Here is a 13,916-nt window from a genome sequence, read left to right as displayed (position 1 = left end):
GTTCTCGCATGGATTGGGGCTGCGGTGGGGAAGGCGGGAGCCCGGGTTGTTTGGGACGCCGGGCACGACCGGCTGGGATGCTCGGGGGCGATGCTCCCTGCATCATCCTGCTCCCAGCATCATCCTGCTCCCTGCATGATCCTGCTCCCTGTATCCCGGGGCTGAGTCGAGCCGCTGCACCGCAGCTTCGTCCGGGCGAAGCTCCGGGGTTGTGGTGCCCTGCAAGGTCCTGACTCATTTTCTCAGGGTTGTGTGGTTCGGCTTTGCGCTGCGCTGGGTTTGTTCAGTTCCCGTGAACATTTCCCGCGGCTCGGGTGGGTAGGACGGACTTTTCCCGTCTCTAAACCTACTTCTTTGCAGCCACTTGAAGTTTTGAAAGTCCCAAGCCTGGAGCTCAGCCTCCTGCTCCCTCTCTGGGAGCCCAAAGCTTTGCCATTCAGCAAGGACATGCCGGCCCATCAGATCCCCAACCTCGCTACCAAACCTCTCCACGGAAACAGAGGCCGCCTTTGCTGAAGTGGAGGAAATCAAATCCTTTTGTTTATTCCAAAGGATCTCTGTTTTATCTCTCACCGGGCTGTGGTAATTAAAGGAGACCTGTGCTTGAGTTATTTGCCTGGCTCTTGTTTTCTCCTAAGGTTATCCTTAAGGATTTTATTCCCTCCAAAAGGACACGTGGAAACATTTAGTGTTTTCAGCTGAATTTCATTTGTGTACTATTGATTGTCTCTCCAGCAGAGAGATTTTCTAAGGGGCGGTGGAATATTCCACGCTGACGGAGGCTTGTGTTTCTGGGGCTTTTTTTTCCACTCTCCCAGCCTTGCCCCTCACTTGCCTAAACCATGGAGTTCCTCCATGATGCCGTTTGAGGGTACTGGCTGTACTGGTGCTGCTGGTTGGTGTTGTCCCTGTAGGATCTGAAGGGCTCTAACCTGGACTTTGCCAGGGTGGGGGATAAAAGGCTTTTCCTAGGAAGAGCTTTTTCACCTGTTGAAAAGCCAAGAGGGGAGAGCATCAGTAGGCTGCTGTTCTCAGTGATGGTGAACATCAGACTGGTGAGTCTGATCCTATGCCGGCACCATTTCCTTTGGTATGTGAAATCCTCGTTCACCTCTTTCTGATGTGCTGGATCTCAGCCTGGTCACAGGCCTGAGGACAGCCAGCTCCAGAGCCCTGCTTAGGAGAGGCAGCCTGGCCCATAACTGCTCCAGCACAAAAGACCCTTTGCAGGGTGGAAATCAGGTGTGGAGGGTTTTTCCACCTGGCAGACTCTCCTCTCTGGAGAAAGACAGAGCATCCTCTGTCCATTTGGGGGGTATTTTGGGTGCATGGACCAACAGCAGAGACAGGAAGCTCTGTGTGTCTGCTGGGAAGCATTAGGATGGGGCTTTCAGAGGAGCTCAGCTCCCAGCTGGAGCAGGATCACCCCCTTTAGCCATGAGCATGAACAGGGACACAAGAGCTGATCCCATTTCAGGGAGTTGCTCTGTGGTGATGACTCAAATCCAATAGCCCCCAGGGCAAGCGGCAAACAGAAATAAGGTCAGGCTGTGGCGTTCCGTTGTTCCCTACCCCAGCTGCCTCCCCCTTCTCCCTCTCCAGCTTCCATCCCAACTGTCCCCCATCCCTCCTGGCATCTCTGCCTGCCTGACCTTCCCTGTTGCTGCTTTCCCACCAGGATGAAATATTCATTGTGGTTCCGTTACCCTTGTTTTCTTGAAAGCGAGTTTCACACTTCATTTGCGGGAGACATTTAGAGACTCCACGTTGGGTTTGCTTTTCCTTTTCACTGGGTGTGTGTTGCTGTGTGCGTGTGACCATCCCGACCAACCCTGATCGGCAGTATGAGATGGAGCATCCTGAGTGATGGATGAGTGTGTCCCTGCTGTGTGATAAATCAACGAGATTAAAAAAACAAACAAACAAACAACTGGTCTGAAATCCAGCAAAGAGTGTAGCTCTGCTGAGTCGACCCATCCGTGCCCAGTTGCACTGCACCTCCTTGTTCCGGCTGGGTGAAAGCAATGTGAGTGGTCTTGTAAAAAAACTGCAGGTGAGCTTTCCAATGGTTTTGTGGAAAAGTCAGTTGTGGACCTGATCCTTCAGTGACTCTGCTTGGATTAACTCTGAACAGCAGGGTTGGAATCGAGTGCTGTGCCCCTGCACTGGCCCAGAGCAGTGTGTGGCTCTGGCTTTCCCTGGTCTGTGCAGCCATTTGGCTGTGGTCAGGATCCTGATGGATGGGCCAGCTCTGAGAGATGAATTGCTGGTGACTGGGAAAGCAGAGCTCTGTCTGGGAAGCCCTGTCCATCCCGGGGGTGTCTGTCCCCAGGTGGGCTGTCCTCAGACAGCACACGGTCAGGATTGTTGTGGGCACAGCAGTGTGTCAATTGTGCAGCAGAAAGGGGACCCGTGGCTTTCCCATCTCTGCATGGGGCAGCTTTCTGGGAGGAGAGAGCTCTGAGTCAAAGACAATGGATTCATTCTGGCTGTGTCAGTGAGAAGCGCAGGATGGGCTTCCCAGTGTGTCTCCCAGGGATGGGGATACCTGGGTGTCAGAGCAGATGTAAGCTGCTGTCCCCATGGGTGGCGTGGCTGTCACTGGGTCTGCATCCGACTGGGAAGGATAAGGTACATGGACTCAGTACCTGAGGGTGGTGTCAGTAGCAAGGATTTCCTTGGATTGCCAGTGGTGGGGTTTGGGCTGTTTTCCCTCCAAACTGGATTTTAGCATGACCACTTGGTTCTCCCCCACCCCTTGGGGATGCCCTTGGGATGGGAGGAGCAGCTCATCCCTTCCCTGTGCTACGTTCGGCTCTCTGCTGGGGTGACCTGTGGTGGCTGCTGTGCAAATCCCACCCTGCTCCCATTATGGGGTCCTTAAAAGCCATGGGAAGTTACAAACACATGTCCCTCAGGCTAGAAGATGGTCACCCCCTGAAATAGCTGCTGTCCAGAGGCCCTGGAGTTGGGCATCCAAGCTCCGGGCAGGTTGCGTCTCCTCCCTGGAGCGAAGGGATAAGCAGCTGGTGGCAGCTGTCGCATCAGGCAGACAGAGGCAAATGAAGAGACTTTTCTGGGTTGTTTTTCGGATCCCAACCATGAAACCAGGCTGCTCCAGAGCCAGCAGCTGATCCCACTGTCTGGCCCCACCAAAAAGAGACAGTCTGTCTGCCTTGCGCTTTCGGGGAGGCTCCGGGAGCCCTCCTGACTGTAGTACTGGTGCACGTGGGAGGCTCCTCTCCCTGTTTTGCTGCCTGAATGCAATTAGGCTTTAATGAGTCATTAAAATAAATCTCTGTTTCTACTCCAAGTGAACATGCTGGGGGGATGCTGACAGTCAGAGCAGCAGGTCTTGCATCATGCGGAGGAAGAGGCTGCGCTTCCCTGCGCCCTCCTCCCCAGGGCTGGGCCACGGCACCCTCCATCTGCCTTTATCTTGGAAAAAAAGGATGTTTCCCAAGCACCATGCAGATTTGCAGCTACTCTGAAAGTGGGATTGAACTCTAACCAGCCCTGGGGTTGTTGTTTTTGTTGGAGAGGTAGTGATAGTCCAAAGGTTGTCTGTTCCCTGGTCCTGAAGGACACCTGCCTGGCTGGAAGTGGGCAGAGATGTATCCAGCCCCACTTTTCAGTTCCTAGTTTATTAGAGATGCTGATGCTTTTGTCCTGTTGAACCCATATCTGGATCTGATGGGCACATGGAGGAGATCTCAGCTGGCCCCATGGCTGAGGGAGAAGAAGATGAAATATGAAGGGGGAAAGTGTGGTGCATCACTGACACACATCCATGTAGTTTTCCTGGCTCTAAATCACTGACACACATCCATGTAGTTTTCCTGGGGTTTAAAGAGAGCTCATGGTCCAAGAGGGATGACATGGCCCCTCTCCTCGTGGGTAGACACAAGGCTTATCTCCCTTCGCTCCTCTTAAATGGTAAACAGTGCAATTACCCCTAATGATGTCTTTGCTAATTGAATCCCTGCACAGTGGCTGTTTCACTGACACAGGGAGGAGGGCAGATCCTGGCAGGACACGGGGGAACATCCCCTGCACATCCCTTAGGAGCAGCATCCCTCAAACATGCAGTTGCTGTCTCAGCCTCCAGCCCTCAGGCCACGGGAGGGCAAGGGTTAAACCCAGAGGTGAGCCAGGAAATTTGTTTTGTGTTTTATTTTAGCAAAACAAATAAATTGGGTGACGTCGAGGCGGGGCGGATCCGCCCCGGCACGACGGCCGCTGTGCCGTGTCAGGGGCGGCTGCAGCTGATGGGATTACAGAGGCTCCAGCCTCATCCAGAGCTTTTCCCCTGGGCTTTGCCTCTGGGAGCAGAGCTCGCTGCTACACGGAAAGGTTTTGCACAAGTTTTGTTCAGTACATCAGGCTGGGAGGAAACTGGGACAGGGAGGGTAAGAACTAGGAAACTGGGGAAAGAATTTTCGTGGGAGTAAGAGAAATGAGGTGGAAAGGGTGAGATGGCACTGATGTCCAGGGCAAGGAGGGAGATAATGAACTGGAGCCTTGGAGAAGAAGCTGTCCTGGGGATTGTTTCACAGACATCTGGTGGGAAACTGGATTAATGGAAAAAATCTTTAGTGGGGAACTCGCTGCTGTGGTCAGTTGGCTCTTGTTGGGGATGCTCTGCGGGGGTGCTCTGGACTGTGTGGCACAATGCATCTGCTAGGATTGATCCTCCTCTTCCACCGTGTGCCTGGGATGAAGTTGCATTTGGTGTCACTGAGCCCCCACTGGAGAGCAGTGCCTGCACATTTCTGTGACAGAGCAGAGAGAAAATCAAACTGGAGAGAAGATCGGATATCCACGGAGTGTGTTTGCAGCCCCCAGGGAACAGAGAGATTCCGCTGAGATCTTGATCTCCTTGCCCTAATGGTGTGAGGAGTTGAAGCCATCTTGGAGCAATGAGGGTGCTGGAGGGACCTGCCCAGGGCTGGGAATGGCAGCGGAGCATCCTTGGAGGGAGGCTGGCTCAATCTTGCTGCTGGGGAGAGTCTCCAGGCTTGCAGGATCAGTAGGATCTATTACCTGGAACTTTCTCCTCCCTGAGGCCTGGGTGTGAAATGGATGGAGGCTAAGAGCTTTCAAAGAGGTCCCTGCTGCCATGTTTTGCTTTGCTGGTGCCATCTCTCCTTTCCCTGGGCAAGTACTGGGAATGCTGGCTGATGCCAGGGGAATACCTGTGCTGTGTTGGTGCTTTACCAGGGGTTAAATCAGTCGTGGGACACCTGCGGCAGTGCTGTGTGAGAGCACCAAGGGTGACATCGGGTTGGAAGCAAATAACCCTCCCTGCTCCTTTCTGAGTTCACAAGGATCCACCTCTTGTGCTGGACATTGTAAGCACCCAGGCACCACTGTGTGACAGGGATGACATGGGCTTCAAATAAGACCTAAGTCCTTGCTCTCCAGGCCTGTGTCCTCAAGGGATCATACTCACATATGGCAAGATCCAGCCTGGGTTCTGGCTTCCTGCTGGCTGTGGCCACGGACAGGTCCCAAACCTTTAGCACACGTGTGTGGAAAAATTCTCTGGCTTTTTGGCAAGGGTCAGTCTCACCTGGGGCACACCCAGCATTCCGGCTCTCCACAGCCTCGCTCCACTCCCAGCACGGACGCTGCTGCTGCAGCTGCTCATCCCGGGGGATATGTGGGTGCTGGGAGGGACGGTGCCTGTGGCAGGGACACTGGTCAGGTGTTGGCTGGCTCCAGAGAGCCCGAGGGGATCTGACGTGCGGGATAATCCCAAAAGCTCCTCTCTGTGTGACTTGGCTTGATGCCGCCCGTTTTGTCCCTGGTTATTTTGGGACCACAGCGGAATGGCTCCCCGGCGCATGTTCCTGGCTTTTGCTGGGAGCTGGCCCGGGAGGAACCCTGGGTACAGTGGCAGGACATGAGCCATGTGGATCAGGCTGAGGATATTCCCACCTGCATCCCACTGTGGGCTGCCCACGCCTGACACCTTCCCTGTGTGCAGGGCTGCACATCACCCTTCCCGGGACTGCACCCACCCGCCGCGGCTCCCAAACTGGGCTGAGCAAACACAGCGGGTAGGAGATACCTGGGGTATGAGGAGGGAGGTGTCATTCCCCTGGGTTTTAAGGCACCCTGCAAAGAGGAGGGGCCACAAAGGAGGTGTAATTATGCCCAAGGTGTAGCTCAGGCTGAGTCACGGGCTTTGCTGGATGTGTGTGCTGAGTGGGACAGGATGGGGTGATGGTCCTGTCCCGTCCCTCTGTCGTACACATGGCTGCAGTTAATCCATGCAGGCAGGCGGGACGGGCTGAATAGTCACTTAAGGAGATAAAGGGCAGATGAGACACCCAAGTAACGAGATACCGGGATAATCCGCGCCTGAGACGTCCCAGGCTGCAGAGCCGCCCTTCCTCCAAAAGTGAAAGAGGCCGGGAGGTCTCCCTGGGAGAGGGATGTGGATGTGGCAGCTGGGGCTGGGGCTTCATGCACCTGAGAGATCTCAGGGGGATGCTTGGTCCTACGTGGCTGCAAAGGGAGGGAAGTTCTCCCAGGCGCCATCACGGTAGGATAAGGCCTGGTGTGGGAGACAGCAAACCTGGGCTGGCAAGAAGGTGGGTTTTGGCAGTTTGACAGCAAGAGGAGGGATCTTCTGGGCTCAGTGGATCAGGAGTGCAGCGTTAGCAGCAGGAGCACTTTCATGGGCCTTCACGCCCATCCAGGAGATGGGGTCTGGCTGGAGGCTTCCACCATTGAAGGGATTTGATTTTTGTTAATTGCAATTCATATCTTGCATTTTCCACAGAGCTTTTGCTAGAAAAGATCTGGTTTCAGATCCCTGTTGGTTATTTTGTCTTTCCCATCCCTTGTCCAGGAGGAGGTGGTGGGAGCCCCAAGGAGCTGGTGTGGATGGTGGAGGGAAACGCAGGACAGGCTTGCAGGCAGGGCATGTATTTTCTGTTTTGATGACTGACTGTAAATTGCTGGAGCCTCAGGCGGGGCACGGTCACCTCTGTGACCTGGCTGTCCTTGTGGTGGCCAGGAGCAGGGTGTTGGCTGCAGCAAAACTGCTGGGAAAACCCCATGTGGTTCAAGGCACCAAAGGCATCACAGCAGGAGAAAGCCTTGGGGAGGAAACGGGTCGCCCCTTTCTGCTGGGAAAAACCTTGTTTGGAGTTCTCTGTGGCAGACCGAAATCAAAGTTTTCCCAACCACCACTGTGACTTTTGTCTGCAGGCTGCTCCAGACTCCAGTATAACTCTTGCAGTACCAGCAGCATGTTCAGCTGATTAATTATTTAGAAGTTTTAAGGCTTCACAGTGACCCAGGGGTTTGGGACTGGGGCAAGAAGCCCAGGAGCAAGTCTGGGACCAGGTTGCTGAGGGGGCTGCCAGCTACGTGCAACGCCCTGCATCCTCTTGCATCCCACGTTGCCATCACTCTTTGGGTAAAACTTCATCTGGCTTGACTCCTTTTGGGGGTAGTGTCTCCTTGTTTCTGCTCCCCCACAGCTTGGCTTGTCCCCTTATGCAGCGCAGACTGTCTGACATGCAATGAGTTTACATGAGCTCAGCTTTCCCTGTGCACCCTTCCTGCCCCGTGGGTGGGGGTTTGCAGCCATGGGTTGATCCTCCTGAATCTCGCTGGGTTGGGGCTGTACAGGGGCAGGTCACAGCTGCCCAGGAGCTGCCCTGTTGTTTGCTGTCACAGTATGTTTTGAAAAGGCAGCCCCTGCTGCTGTTTGTTTCCAATTAGGCCCTGGGAGATGATTCTGGTGAGGCAGCGGCTGGGCTAATTTACCAGGCAGACATTTCATTGAATTATCCCGTGAGCTGCAGAGCAAAACCAGGAGAGCAGAGCCCAGGCTGGGGCAGGACTCGTGGCAAGGTTCGGCATGATGTTCATCGTGAATAACCGTGCTCTGCCCCGTCCTGAGCCTGCTCCTGAGCTCTGGTGGGAGGGTTTGGCCCTTGGCAGGTGATAGGGATGAGCTCAGGACTGGTGGGACGCGCAGGGTGAGGAAGGACAGGGGTGTCTCAGCTGGGCTGAGAGTGCTGGCGACTGGCAAAAACCTCGCCATCGACTTGCAAACCGTGCAAATGTGCTATGGACGTCATTGAAGGGGAATAAATATAGAAGCCCTGAGATGCCACTCGTTCCCAGAGTCACTTTTCAGGCCGTAACTTTGTGCTGCAAGGCAACATCAATTAAAGAAAATGTATCTTTGCAGCAAGCAGTTCTGCACGCCTGCCCGGAGGAGTTCGATATAGCCACGGACCCTCCCTCCACCCCCTCCCGGCCCTGCTGGGAACAGCGTGACACCGCTGCCGAGATCTCAGGTCCCTCCCCGAGGGGCAGGGAAGGAGGCAGCCCTGTTCCTATAAATCCTGAATTTATTCAGTGATGATCTGTGTGCCAGAATGTCCCCATAGCCACCCTTGGCTCGTCCCCTCTCCTGAGCTGCCCGGGAGAGGGTGAGCAGTGAATGTCAAGGCATTTGCTCAGCTTGGGATATTTGAATATTTAAATGACTCTCAGCTCCCTTTTTAAGCCAGAAGGAGAAACGGGACTGTGACCCGGGAGCTGGGCTTGTGCAATCCCCCGGGATGCCTCTGCATCCCATCCTGCTGTGGGAGCAGGAGCTGCAGGGCTCAGTTTGGCTCACAGTGCAGCCCAAGCTTTTACAGGATCCATAAAAATGTACAGGCTTTTGTTGGGATGGAGTGGTGGGGCTGTGTGGAGTTGAGGCAGTGGAGCCCAAAATGCTCCTTTCCCAGTGGCTTGGGATGTGTCTGGGGAGGGTGGATGGAAAATGGACGTGGGCTGATCCCCAGTGGCAGGGATGCAGCTTCTGGAGCTGTTGTGGAAAGTCTGCTGTAGTTGTCCTTCCCCTTTCTGGGCTTATTTATCTTATAATTCCCAAGACCCCAATTACTTCTGATACTGGGGCTCTTGCTCCTTCTGTGGGAGGTATTACATTCTCTCATGCATCCCTGCAAGAAAGAGCAGGTTATTTGATAGGCACAAACTATTTTATGGGCACAGGCTGGGTAGAAAATGAACTGCTGGGCTCCTGGTGGGGGAGGGTTTGGAGGGGAGGAGGGGAGGAAACTTTCTCTTTCCTGGAAACATCCCCTCCAAAGAGACGAGGAAAGGCAGCACTTCTCTTCTGGTTCATTTTGCCTTTCTCTAATACTCAGTATTTTAATAAAGGAGAGCCTGGCTTCTGAGTGGGGCAGGGGAAATGCTGATCCCAGCAACCCCAGAAAACAGGAATGCTGGAGATGGAACCTATAGAAATCCAGCCATCCTCGAGGAAGTACCAGTTGGACACTCAGCTCTCAGAGGTGACCAAAGGATCCCCAAGGCTGGTCCCTCCCTTCCCAGGGTCATCTCCGAGGCCGCCTGCTCAGTTCAAACCTCAGGCTAATTGGATGTTGCTCTCTGAGCTCTAAATCAAATCACAGCTCCCATGAAATTAAGTTTTCTGGATGTGAACGGCCGCCTGCATCATCCATCACCGCCCCGCTTGCAGCGCGTCCCTCTCAGGGTCATCGAAGGTCCAGCTTTTGCCTTTTCCAGCCACCCATGTCACCTTTTCCCTGTTAAGGAAGGCACCTGGGGAGGTGACCACACCCCCGATGGCTCTCTGTGTCCCCCCACGCTCCTGGCAGTGTTTCAGGGTGCGGTTTGGTAACAGGGAGCAGGAGCCGAGTGTGTTGGTCTCTATTATTAGCTCTGCACCGGGTCTGCTGATGGATGGAGATATTAGCTGGGTTATGGGCCTATTGATTTCTCCAGGGATTTTTTTTCACTTTGTTTCGTGTGCAAGAGAGGCTTGAGGAGGAAATCCAATGCGTGCCGGCCTTTTGGCTTCCTACAGGAACTCCCCAAGAGCTGAAAATCAATTTGTGGCAGGCAGGATCCTGCAAATCTCCCCAGGGCAGTGAGGAGGGTGGGTATTTTTGGGCGGAGGGGTTGTTCTGCACGGTGCCTCCTGGGACGTGCAGCCGTAAGGGGCCAGGGCAGAGGTGGGCACGTCTCTCCTGGAAACTGCCACCTCTCTCTGTTAATTAGGGCCGCGTGGCCAGCAGGTAATTAGATCTCCTCGGCTGCAGCGGGCTGGCACTTGGGCCCTATCAATTAGCCCTGCTCTGGCCGAGGCACCGAGGGACGCGGGGGCTGATGATGAAACGTGGCTGCACGAGGCATTGCTGGAGGTGGTGGGTGATGGGTGCACCCACTTCCTGGGTGCAAGTCATTCAGTTTTGCTGAAATGGCAGGTTTCAGGTGCGGGATTGTCCCTTCCTGGCAGTTTGCTTTGCCCACCTTTGCAGCACCCACCTCTTCTGCGCTCAAAAATTAATTAATTTAGCCCCACTGCGGCATCAGTGGGGATGGGGGCTCTGGGTAAACAAACCCCTTGGGCAGTGGGATGAGCTGACAGTAGTGGGTTTGTTCCCTTGTCCCTCTCAGGGCCGCTGTGTTTCCCTGTGGCCATGCAGAGCTGCCTGTCCTGGCCGGCCGCCCCAGGGCCAGCGTGACCAGGACATCCTGCCTGTCCTTTTCTGGGTAAGTGTTTGTGGGGTCATGGGGGAATGCAGGGGCTCACCTGCCCTGGGCAGGATGGAGGGGAGATCTGCTTTCCCAGCAGCACCTAAAACGTTGGCCGCTTGCAGTGGTGCATCCACCTTCCTGGTAATTAATTTTAAAGAGGAAAAGGCCAAGTACTGACTAAGCCAGGCCTGTGCCCTTCTCCTGTGGAACATTTCTGTGAGCTTGGGAAATGCCTCCTTTCCCTGCTTCAAGGTAAAGATGATGATGATGATGATAATAATAATAATAATAATAACCAGCAGCAGGATCCCAAATGCTTTTTGTCCCATGCAGCCTCCCAGGGGCACAGGCACATGCTGAGCCCCATCCCTGTGGGCAAAGCAGGGCTTCCTGCAGGTCCCGAATCAAGGCAAATTCTTGGAAAGCTGGGAAAGGCAGGTGGATGCAAGGGGTGCTGTCAGGCCATGACTAACCTCTCCCTCCACTTCTTCCAGGTCCAACGCCTCCGTCACTGAACGTAAGTATCCCTTGGGTCCCATGGCACAGGGATGGCAGTGGGGAGCTGCTTGGCTCAGCCAAGCCCCTATTAGACCCATTGGTGCCAGGCAGGCAGCCACGGTGTGATCTGTGGGCTCAGACTGCCAGGTTTGCAGGGTTCAAAGGCTATGCTTTGGATTTTCCTGGTGGAGACACAGGTTTGCTTCAGGGTTTTGATGAAGAAGGTGGATTTTGTGCTGGGAGGGTGGAAATCCTCATTAAAGGGCAAGGCACTGCCAGTGGCTCACAGGGTGTTTCCCAAAGATCCCAAGCCAGAGCAGTGATGGCAGCAAGAGGACGTGATGCTGCTGATCTCAGGTGTCCTCTCACCAAGAAAAGGAGGATGATATTAAGTGATGGTTTTCCAGCTGGGGAAAGGGGAATGGGGATGTGCTATTTTGGGATGCCTTGTGGGCATCATATCTGTGATGTGGTGACAAAACCATGGCAGGTGACTTTTGTGTCCCTGTGTCCCCACATTGCAGAGTTTGATGGAGAATCGGTCGGATGACAGCGGGAACTGTTGTTATCACCGGGGGAATCCTAGCGACGGTGATCCTACTGTGCATCATTGCCGTGCTCTGCTACTGTAGGCTACAGGTCAGTGTCCCCCACTTTGCCAACCCCACCTTGCACTGGAATGGGCTCCCCAAGCCTGCCAGAGCTCAGGAAGTGTTTGGATAATGCTCTCAGGCACACAGTGGGATTTTTGGGGTTGTTCTGTGCAGGGCCAGGAGTTGGACTCAATGATCTTTGTGGGTCCCTTGCAGCTCTAGATATGCTACAATTCTGTGTTCTTCATGCTGAGCTTCTGCTACAGGAAGGGTCTAAAAAGGCCTTTATTTGGTGTGATGACAGGGAGTTGAAAACCCCTACCTCCCCAGGTGCTGCAGAGTTATGTCCTTCCCTGCCCTCGGTGTAGGGGGACTCCCCTAAGGCTTTTGAGGCTCTGCAGCACTTGCTAACTGAGATGCAGGCTTGGCTGGGTTTGCAATACCAGATGGAGATTTTTATATAATTTTTTTTCCCCCTGTAAATTAAACGAGGAGGCTTTCAACAACAGCTAGCTACAACCTCCTGCTCTTTAAAAGTTAATGTGCAGTCTGTGCCATGCAGCAATGCCTGTGTGATGGAAAGCACAGTGCTTACTTGGAGCAGTTTCCAACTGGCAAGGTGAAATTCCTTCCCCTTGCAAACCTCACTCAGGGGTGAGGATGAGTTTCCTGGCAGCTGCCTTCTGCAGCTTGCTCAGGTCCAGGTTTTGTCTGGCTTCTGCTGCTTCACAGGACCCGTGAATGATGGAGCAGAGCAGCAAGAAGCTGCAGGGGGTTTCTCTGGCAGGGGGTTGAGGGGAGCAGGGAAGTGGCAGGGCTGGCTGAGAAGCTGAGTCTGTCCACCGGCTGCGTTACTTCCCCTCATAAAGCCCTTTCTCTTTCCTGCAGTACTACTGCTGCAAGAAAAATGACTCCGATGAGGAAGAGGAGGAGGATGAGGAGGAGGAGGAAGAGGAAGTGCCCGACCTCCCCACACACCCACACCTTGGCATGTGCAACGCCTGCAGCTCCCGCATGGTGGACGGCCAGGGCAGCCCCGCGCCCCCGCCCAGCGAGCTCAACCAGCACGGGGTTCACAACTACTGCCCCACCTGCTCCCCCTACGGATCCCCCTTTTACATCCGGACTGCCGACATGGTGCGCAACGGGGGTGACAGGGTCACCTACACCCCTGCGTGCTACAAGGAGATGGGGCCGCCCATCAACATGGCCACCCTGCAAGGCTACACGCTGAGCCGGCACGGCCTCCTCCGCGACAGCTTCCCGAACCCGCGGGCCATCAGCACGGAGGTGTAGTCACCATTGCCACTAGCACAGGGTGTCCACAGTGGATGCCCGCTCGAGGGAAGGGGCTTTTCACTTGTCTTTTGGGGGTGTTCCCAGCAGGGAGGACCTCACAGGCCCAGTCCCAGACCAGCACGGTCCTCCTGCTGACCCGCCTGGCACGGCAAAGTTCCCGGGCGGGAAGGCGAGCGAGACCTCAAAGGGCGACGTTGAACCGGCCACCTCCGAACCCATCATAAGTGTCATTATTATCTACTCTGTCTCCTAAAGGGACTTGTCTAACGAGGGCTATGTACAGTACAACCTAATTTAATTTAATTACCCTGGCTCCCTGAGCCCAGAGTGAGGCCTTGGGTGCCTGCTGCCTCCAGCACACGGTGCAGTGGGTGACCACCCACCAGCTGCTGCCCCTGGCAAATCCTGCTGCCGAGCTGGGCATGGCAGCGCTCCTCGGCGATGGGAAAGCAAGGAAGGGAGGATCCAGACCGCCCTGCTCCCCTCGTACCGCATCAGTTGTTGCTAGCAGTTACCTTTTCTGTTCGAGTGTAAGATAGGGCACCGCTTCCCACCTGCTTTGGTCTTCACACGTGCTGAAGAAGTTCAGGACATGAATTTAGGTCACTGCTGGGGGAGGCAAAGCTGCTCGCCAAAGCACTCACCCACGCAAACGGGCACAGGCTGGTCCTTCTGCAGCCAAAGTCCCCACCTCTTCTACTCTTCACAAGCTTTCTTAGGAGCAATTTTAACTTGGACCCATGAAAATGGTAAGATTTTACTTATGGGAAGAATTGTATCCCTAAATAACTGAAGTTTTGGTCACCTTCTACTTTCAGAGCCCTACCCAGCGCACCCTGACAGCTCCAACAGCTGGAGGAAGGTTGTTTTTAGGATGAATTTTGCTTTCAACAGCAACAGCAGAGCCCACCAGGTTGCATCTCCTCCTTTACAGGGCCCACAGCCTCCCACAGAAGAGTGATACTCAGGTGTTTGGGTCTCCCC

At 54.5% G+C, this 13,916-nt stretch overlaps 1 protein-coding gene across 1 annotated transcript; it reads left to right on the top strand.

Annotated features, from left to right (window-relative positions):
• The first annotated feature begins 11,586 nt into the window (after positions 1-11,586).
• On the top strand, positions 11,587-12,929 carry FAM163A (family with sequence similarity 163 member A). Its single transcript, XM_050307540.1, has 2 exons — positions 11,587-11,679; positions 12,522-12,929. The coding sequence occupies exons 1-2, from the start codon at positions 11,587-11,589 to the stop codon at positions 12,927-12,929; spliced, it is 501 nt and encodes a 166-aa protein (XP_050163497.1).
• Positions 12,930-13,916: the final 987 nt, after the last annotated feature.

This window comes from Myiozetetes cayanensis, unplaced genomic scaffold (assembly GCF_022539395.1).
Source record: "Myiozetetes cayanensis isolate MyiCay16 unplaced genomic scaffold, myiCay2020 scf12, whole genome shotgun sequence".
Classification (NCBI taxonomy): Eukaryota; Metazoa; Chordata; class Aves; order Passeriformes; family Tyrannidae; genus Myiozetetes; species Myiozetetes cayanensis.
The sequence above is the reverse complement of the archived record's forward strand: the minus strand, read 5'-3'. Positions and strand labels throughout refer to the sequence as shown.